The sequence below is a fragment of the Kryptolebias marmoratus genome, linkage group LG15, assembly GCF_001649575.2.
Source record: "Kryptolebias marmoratus isolate JLee-2015 linkage group LG15, ASM164957v2, whole genome shotgun sequence".
Lineage (NCBI taxonomy): Eukaryota > Metazoa > Chordata > Actinopteri > Cyprinodontiformes > Rivulidae > Kryptolebias > Kryptolebias marmoratus.
Window position 1 is genome coordinate 35,126,063 of NC_051444.1, and position 9,419 is coordinate 35,135,481.

A 9,419-nucleotide genomic window follows, 5' to 3' on the forward strand; every position below is an offset into this window, starting at 1 on the left:
AAATTAGGGTTAGAGTGCGGGTTTTTGATGTTTGTCTCTTTCTTACTGTTTATTCATTGTCACATGCTGTTTTTATTTTGTTTTTTAATTATGTAAAGCACCTTGAAATGCCTTGCTGCTGAAATGTGCTATACAAATAAAATTTGATTGATGATTTTGATTAATATTTCATTGGACCGCCTTTAGCTTTGATTACGGCACACATTCGCTGTGGCATTGTTTCGATAAGCTTCTGCAGTGTCACAAGATTTATTTCCATCCAGTGTTGCATTAATTTTTCACCAAGATCTTGCACCAGCTCAGTGCACAAACACACCTCACCCTAGTGGTAGAGTGTCCGCCCTGAAACTGGGAGGTCGTGGGTTCAATCCCCGGCTGGGTCATACTAAAGACTAAAAATGGCCCATGGCCACCCTGCTTGACACTCAGCATTAAGGGTTGGCATTGGGGGGTTAGATCACCAAATGGCTGCTCACTACTCCCTCGGGAAAGGGTCAAATGCAGAGATAACTTTCACACACTCAGGTGACAATCACCATTTGTCACATCATTGATGATAGACTCTGACCGCTTTGCAAAGCCTTCTCCCAAAGTTTCTCAGTGGGGTTAAGGTCTGGACTCTATGGTGGCCAATCCATGTGTGACAACATAGTGTGACCCCTCCCCCCAACCATACATACACACATTCACATTTTAAGTATTACATTATCTGTGTTTAAGTTTGTCTGCCCAAATATATACAGTTGTATATAAAAAGTTTTGCCAGACTCTCAAAAGCTCTATTAAGGCATAAAAACAGTGAAATTAACACAGTAGTTTTCTGTCCAAAACCTCAAGAAATACAAGTAATACAGTAACGCATCAAAAACAGTGAAAATTATACTGTCTCTAATAAGTACGCAAACAGCCAAAAATGCAAGTACTCTAAAAAGGCATCGAAAAACATGAAAAATATACTTTGTCTAAAAAGGTCTCCAAAACAGCCAAAAATGCACAAACTCTAGCATACTTGTCAACATTTGGGAATGTCAATGTGGGCCAACATAGAGTGCCCCCCCAACCACACACACACACACACACACACACACACATTCACATTTCAAGTATTACATTATCTGTATTTAAGTCTGTCTGCCCAAATATATACAGTTGTATATAAACAGCTTATCTATTCATCAGCTGATCATGTCTTTAAAACATCACTCCCAGAAATACACAAACATCACAGATTCAACAGGATTTTCCTGAATCCTGATCAATTCATTTGAATTAAACACATATCATAGTTGCTCTCAAGTTTGGATCTTTCTCTCCATCCTCTCAGCTGTTATATTGTAAATACTGATCAGTAAACAGCTGTAACTTGTTATTTATTAGTATTAGTAGCTTTAGCTAACCTGAACATTTCCAGGCCTCCTCTTCATGCAAGTATGCTCTCTTCTTACCCTGATGAGCCCATCACTCTGGAACAGGGTCAATCTGGACTCATCAGACCACATGACCTTCTTCCATTGCTCCAGAGTCCAATCTGTATGCTTCCTAACACCTGCCTCACTGATTAGTGGTTTTCTTAAGGCTACACAGCTGTTCAGTCCCAATCCCTTCAGTTCCCTTCACATTGTGTGTGTGGAAATGCTCTTACTTTCACTCTTAAACGTAGCCCGGAGTTCTACTGTTGTTTTTCTTGGGACAATAGGTCCCCACTATCCTTCCAGTTTTTAATAACATGTTGGACAGTTTTTAACCCAGTTTTAGTAGTTTCTGCAATCTCCTTAGATGTTTTCTCTGCTTGATGCATGCCAGTGATCTGACCCTTCTCAAACAGACTGACATCTTTTCCACAACCTCAGGATGTGTCTTTCAACATGGTTGTTTAAGAAATGAGAAGCAACTCATTGCATCAGTTGGGGTTAAATAACTTGTTGCCAGCTGAAACATAGTCATGCAGTAATTATCCAATAGGAGGCTCGTACCTATATGCTTAGTTAAATTCAGGTGGCAACTTTTTTTGGCCAGGCAGTGTATTAGGTAAACCAGCTGGATTACAGAGTCAAAGATGTTGACATGGAACTAGGTTTTAGTGAAAACAAAAACACAACAATTTCTCGTTTCAAGTAGAGTGTGTAATACTAGCCTTAAATAATCCATTTTATTGTAGTGGACATTAGTGAGAAGAAGTGATGATATAGCAGGTATGTGTGGCTCTGCCTGCAAGCAGGTTTTTATCCCCATTTTTGTTGCTCACACAGTGCTTCCTGAGCATTCTTGTCTAGTCAGTTGTCTGCCTCCTCAGCTGGCTTACATACAGCTCTTCTTCCATGGCAGAACGTTAGTAATCTAACACACAATTTTGACAGATTTTATTTGATCTCCAGCAACAACTCTTGGTCATATTTTAGCTGTTATAGACAAAAACATGGGCTTTGGTTTGGAGCAAGAGTAGCCACTGTCTTGCCATTTTCAAGTTTTTAGGAAGATAATTTTTTAATGTTCATTATTTTTATATTAGGAAGACCTGGAAACCCTGACAGCAACATTCTGTCTTGTAGACCAACATAGCAATCAGTTGTTTGATTGGGAAATCTTTTGGCCAAATAGTTGGTTCTTATTTTGTACCTGTACTGTCTGTGTTAGTCAGGGGTTAATAATTGTGATTTTTCAGGGAAGGCATTTGTGGAGTGCTCTCCAAACAAGATGATGGTAACACTGGAGAAGGCTTCCATGCCGGACATTGATGAAAACTTTCTCAAACTAAAGGACCCATCATGTTCACTCACCTCTAATGGTACACACATCATGGGTACCATGTCGTTTAGCACTTGTGGCACAGAACTCCAGGTAGGAAAACACAAATCAAAATGAAAGATTTCCTCTCAGATACATGTTTTTTTACTCTATTATTTTTCACAAAACAGGATAGAGGCAATTACATTGCCTTTAAGAATGAGATCCACTCCTTTGAGAGACCAGATGAGATCATCATCCGAAGGAAAAAGGTTCAGATAGACTTCTCTTGTGAGTTTCCAAAAACCATCAGTATTTCCAGCTACTACAACCTCCACCAGTCTGACTACATCTTCACTGAGTCCAGTTTTGGCAGTTTTGGCTACACTTTTGAGATATTCCGTGATAGAAACTTTACAAAAAAGGTGGAGCCCAATGCCTATCCAGTGCAGGTCAAGCTGCTGGAGATGATTTATATGGGCATTCAAGCCAACTCGGACCTCCCAAATGTGACACTGTTTGTTGAGTCTTGTAAAGGAACCCCTGATGACGACCCTGACAACCCTCTCTCCTATGACCTCATTAAGAATGGGTTAGTGTTGAGGCTGAAATAACAGAAAAACCTGTTAGAAATGTTCTGAGAAGTTGTTAGTCATCTTGTACAATTACTGTGTTCTAGATGTGTAAAAGATGAGACAATGAAAATCCACCCATCAGACCAGACTTCACTCAACTTTGAAGTTCAAGCCTTCAAATTCAGTGGAGACTTTGACCAGGTAACACTGAGAAAAATAGAAATGATCACAGCCTTGGTACAAAATACAGACTACAGAACAGAAAGCATAGGATTTTACTTTAACACATCTCTAAAACATTGAAAAGGGTACTGGTTACTATGCACACTTTAGGAAAATTTTATATTCATGACAGTAAACCTTGTAGAGTTTGAATTCTTCAAAATTTTATGTTGACAACAGTGGCCTTCTTTGTATTGTCTATCTCATATATCTTATAGATACTATTGTCATCTATCCACACTTTTGGAAATCTTTCTGGCTTTGGTAGAGGTTTAAGGTCATGAATAAATGGGTTTCTGTGACAGTATAGTGTTGTACAAGCTGGGTGTAGGCAAGTACTGAAAACAAAAAACAGAACCTTAACTTGAACCACCCCAAGAGCGCAAACCTCAGGCAAGGCCATAGCATCATTAAAAAAATAATGTGATCTGGATTGTGATCCAGGTCACCACCAAAATTTAATGAATTGTTTGTTGTGACAACCCCAACATTCCCTGAAATTTTCATCCAAATCGCTCCATTAGTTTTGATGTAATATGACCTTTAACAGACAAACCAACTAACCAACCAACACAACCAAAAACATAACCTCCGTGGTGGAGGTGAGAATGTTTTAACAAAGGGGTCACCTTGAAATCAATAGAGATCATTCTTGATCCCTATTGATTGATATAGGTGTCTAGCTATGAAGTTTAACTTTCCTACATTACACGGTTGCAAAGTTAGAGCACAAGGTCACCTGTGACCATGAGTTATGACCCTGTGACCTTGGAATCAATAGGGATCATGCTTGACCCTTGACCTTTGAAGCCAGCAGATTCAACACAATTTGCTAGCTTCCTTGGCTAGATAACTTTTACTATTTGGCTTTTCTAATGTATGTGAATGTTTTGGTACAGTGCCCTGAGATGACTTTTGTTGTGACTTGGCGCTATATAAATCAATCAGTCCCATGGGTCAGTGCAATTGAATTGACCCATGGGATGTCCAGCTGTGCAGTTTGACATTCCTATAATACAATGTTGCAGAGTTAGAGCACAGGGTCACATGTGACCTTGACCTTTGACCAGATTGCCACCAAAGTTTAACCATTTGTTTGTTATGACAATTTCATCAAAATGTGTTCATTTGTGTTTAATTAATCCTGCTAACAGACAGACAGTACACAGTTCTTTTGTCTAATTTATTTCAAATCAAATCTTCAATTCAGTTACCCATTCCCGTGTAAGCACAGGGTGGTGGGCAACAGTAGAGAGGAACAACTCTATTTTAACAAAAAGAAACTTCCAGAAGAAACAGAGTCAGGATGATTTATGCATATAAGTGCTAAAATAAGAGATAACTTAAGTAAATAAATTAAAGTTTTTGTTAACTTTTGAACCAAACCAAAACTCACCTACCTCCTAGGTGTACATCACATGTTCTGTCATCCTGTGCGAGCCTGGAAGTCCCTTTTCCAGATGTGCTCAGGGTTGTCTGAGTGATCCATCTCGCAGACGCAGACGAGGGCTGAGTAAGGAGACGATTGGACACTATATTACCCAGGGTCCTTTGCAGTTTGTTGGGTCAGCTGCTCCCAGTGCAGCCAAAGCCAAGGAAGATAAAAATGTAGTAAAGCCAAAGAGTGGTGTGCCAACTGAAGGTTAGAATATGATTATCCATCTGTTTGTCCCTCTGTTTGGATAAAAACTAACTATTCCGTTGTCTTTCAGTAAATTCTCCACCAGTTTTTCCAGAAACCAGATCAGGACAAATGTGGGGATTCAAGGAGGTCTTCACATCTAATATCACTACAGTGGTCTTTGGTACTGGCTTCATCGTGTCACTGGTTCTGTTGGCTGTGGTTGTTCGTCACTTCACCAGGAAAAGAAAAGCAGAGGACTGCAATGTTCTCATTGATTCAGACTTTGAGAACTAAACCTAAGTAATCTATAACAACAGGAAAAATGGATGCATCAAAGGAGACAAATTACATCCATTTTTATCAGAAGCTGCATGTTGGTAATTTGGTTTGCTCTGAAAACAAGATTACAGAACCAATTGAAAAATCCAGAATAAACACTTTACATGAAGGTTCACTTGTTGGATGAAATAAAGATTTAATCTCCTACAACCCTGCCAGAACACCGGCTTCCACAGATTAGTACGGAGACTGGACAGGTCACCAGTCCATCACAGTACAATCAGTCAACCAAACAATTTCAGACACTCCTGATCTCAGCTTGTTTTGTGTATAAAGTAGACCTGTCCACAAATTTAGTTTCTTCAATTCCAACCTCTTCATCACTATGATCAGGACCAAAAAGGGTGTCAGGGAGAAGACAGTAGATTTGCACAAAGCTCAAATGGGCTGCAAGATTATCAACAAGAAGCTTATTGAGAGGATGACAATTGTTGGTGTCATTATTCTGAAATGGAAGAACCATGGACTTAAAATGACCATCTTCACTGTTCTAGCTGATGGAAGAAGGTTTTTGGCCAAGATTTTATGTTACACAGTGCTGTTCATTAGCCCCCCAATGTAGTGAAGGTGTCAAATACCCTTAGAAAAAAACAGCTCCAAACTGTATTGCTTCCATCTCTTTGCTTGACTGTGGTGATGGTGTTCTTCAGGTCATACTCAGAATTTATCTTCTTCCAAGCACAAATGGTTGAGTTGATGCTAAAGAATTAGATTTTGGTCTCATCTGATCTCAGCACTTTCCTCTTAGCCTTCTTCAGATCATTTAGATGTTCTCAGCCCATGTACAGAGCCTTCTCTGTACATGGGCCTTCTGGAGCATGGGATCTTCAGTCCATTTTATCATAGTGTGTTACCAGTGGTGCTCATGGTGACTGTGGTTCCAACCGTCTTTACAACAACAGCAAGCTCCTCCGATGTTGCTGTGGGCTGATCCCTCCACTTTCCCATCCTCATTTCCAAATAATGGCACTAATATTGTTCACTTTCTCACCAAGTTTCTTACTGATAGTCTTGTTACTTATTCCAACCATGTGCAGATCTACTATCTGTTCCCTGATGTCTTTTGACAACTCTTCGGTCTTGCCCATGGTGCAGAGGTTTGAACAGAAGTAACTGATTCTGTGGACAAGTATGCTTTACATACATAACGTAAAGAGATCAGTATCTGATTAGTTGGTTGAGTGATATAATCTGTGTACCACATGGGCACATAAAGAATCTGTGGGAGCCAGAATTCTGGCTAGTTTGTATGTTATCAAATACTTATTTTACTCAGTGACATAAACATTAATTAGTAACTTTTATGTAATTTTTTTTCTGGAGTTTTAGTTTATATTTTATTTATCTCCATTAAAATGAAACCATGGTATTCACTCTGACAGATCTCAAAGATAACTGAGCTCAGATTAACATTCAGCAAATCTTTAGAAACAGTTTGATTCTCATATACTTACATTTACCTTCCCTACATTTCTGTCATAGACTGTCAGTAATGATCTTTTAGGAACAATTGTTTGAATTTTTTATTTTACATATGGATTTTTCACTGTGACTTCATTCTTCTGAGCTTTCTTTAGTTTTAGAGACTAAAGTTAAACTTTGATCATAGTTTATTTTTGTAATTTCAGTTAATATTAATGGTACCATCAATCCCCAATAGAAAATAGGATTTTTCAGGTCCTTGCTCAAAACAATATTGAAGTGCTTTCAATTTTTTAAGTTAAGTAAAATATAGAGTTTCTGATGAGGATCTGCTGTTAATAGCAAAGCAAAAACCAATAGAAAAAGTTGGAGTTCTGATTTCTGAGATACAGGAAATGAAGCACAATCTTAAGTAAAATTTCAGATAAAGATGAAGATTCTTCTTTTTCCTATTCTGCATTAAAAAAGGTTGAAAATTGTGAAAATAAACTTATCAGTTGTTTAAATTCACATTCTAAAGTTTTTCCAACTCCGATATAAAACCTTTGGGAGTTTAAATCATTTAAATCAAAAGGGAATTTTACTATGATATTATTTCTTACAAACATATCTGCAGAAAAATGGCAATATGAAGAATTAGTAATCTGAAAACCATGACACCCACATTTGGTTTCTGACAAGTGATCTGTTATCATATCCAACACTCTATTTGTCTCCTGCCTGTCTATACAGTCTATTATCCATTAAATCAGAAGCCCTGAATTCATTTATAATATCAACATTAACATAAAATGAAAACTACTACAAACTTCTATTCATCAAAAAGCAAACCTCTGTAAAATTTGGTTTCACTTTGGATTCATTTTCTCAGGACAAAACCAATGAACACTATGTGCTTCATGCTCCCCAAACCTGTTTTATTATTTTAGTACTTTGCAACTTTAAAACGTGTGAACATTTTAAACACAGCTCTTCTCAGACTGGTTATGCAGGATTTTTCTCATGCTATTGACTTTATCTCATCAGATCCCAGCAGTGATCTTAAAATGCTGAGTTTTTTATTATTATTGTTATGTCACACCGTAATAAATATTTGTTTTTGGTTTGGGTTTCATCTTGTTAGGAAACAATAATCGGACTTTTGATGTACTCATATATCTTATCTTATTATTACATATAAAGGGGTGTATTTTCACTACAATAAAAGTTGAGATGTGCATGTTATTCACATTCTATAATAAAACGTGTGTGTGTGTCACAGGCTGATAAATTACATTTTAGGTGAGAAATAGAGTCCTAGTTCAGATTATCTGCACAGATAACGAGAAACTGAAGCTTCTACAACCAGTAAGTGATTATCAGATTTCAAACAGCTGAGTGAGAGAGATCATGCAAACAAACAAACATCTGATAAGAGATGAGATTTGGTTTTGGTTGATCATATGACAATACTTCTTTTCAGGGCCGACCCAAGGCATAAGCAAATTAAGTGTGTGCTTAGGGACCTGTGGCTACTAGGGGCCCCCCTAAGTGATATTGATTTTTATTTTATTTTAGTAATGCTAAATTATGATATTGACAAAAAAAGTGAAGTTGTGACTATTTTTTTACAATTATATATATATATATATATATATCATATTTTCTGCACTATAGGGCACACTGGATTATAAAATGCACTGTCAATAAATGGTTTATTTTTGAACTTTTGTCATATATGGAGCGTACCAGACTATAAGGCGCATTGTTGTGCACCTCACAATTTTTGTAACTTTGTGTGGCGCTCCAATCAAAATGGACGATTTTGGTGCTCTAGTGGAGCTGGTTCGCCTGTATCAGCATTTATATGATCCCTCTTTGACACATCATAAAGATAATCAAACGGTTCAAAACTCAAAGAATACTGCACCGACGTAAGCGTCAAGTATAAACGCCTCCACCGCTCGCTCAGGTCCGTGCACAGAGTCCTGTACAACTATAACTGAGCCTTACTGCTGCAAGCGGTGCAGCTTTGTAGTCTGCTAAACTTTGTATTAAAACATTACAACTTCTTACATATATAAGGCGCACTGTCGTTTTTTTGAGAAAATTGAAGGCTTTTAAGAGCGCCTTGTAGTCTGGAAAATACGGTATATATATTTGTGTGTGCAGAGAGGGAAAAAAATGGTCTTAGGGGCCCCCTAGTGGCTGCGGTAGGCTAAAAAGCTAAAAAAATCACGCAAAAAACGACAGTTTTTGGCTTAAAATACTAATCTATTCAAAACGCCGCTTTTTACGCCATTGTATGACCACCTTCTGAACGCCGAAAATTACAGCATTTATTTTGATCATTGTGTAAGTATAGAGTGTGGCAAACCCAATGCATAGACTCATTTTTACTGCCATAATTTTAATTCACGTGTTTTATTTTACTTTATTTTATTTTAGGGCAGTATTATAAGTCCTTTGTTATTTCAGTCATGGTTAATGATGACTGACTGACTCAGACGTAGATCAAGATATCATGCAATCAT

At 37.7% G+C, this 9,419-nt stretch overlaps 1 protein-coding gene across 2 annotated transcripts in view; it reads left to right on the forward strand.

The window, feature by feature from the left end:
• LOC108250990 overlaps positions 1 to 8,164 on the forward strand; it is a 24,457-nt gene extending 16,293 nt beyond the window's left edge. Inside the window, exons 9-13 of one of the 2 annotated variants that reach the window (XM_017441122.3) lie at positions 2,663 to 2,838; positions 2,916 to 3,316; positions 3,404 to 3,500; positions 4,929 to 5,163; positions 5,234 to 8,164. In XM_017441122.3, coding sequence (XP_017296611.1) covers positions 2,663 to 2,838; positions 2,916 to 3,316; positions 3,404 to 3,500; positions 4,929 to 5,163; positions 5,234 to 5,439 — 1,115 coding nt within the window. In that variant the 3' untranslated portion in view covers positions 5,440 to 8,164. The remainder of the gene's footprint in view (positions 1 to 2,662; positions 2,839 to 2,915; positions 3,317 to 3,403; positions 3,501 to 4,928; positions 5,164 to 5,233) is intronic. The other variant, XM_037979951.1, reaches the window with a different exon arrangement.
• Positions 8,165 to 9,419: the final 1,255 nt, after the last annotated feature.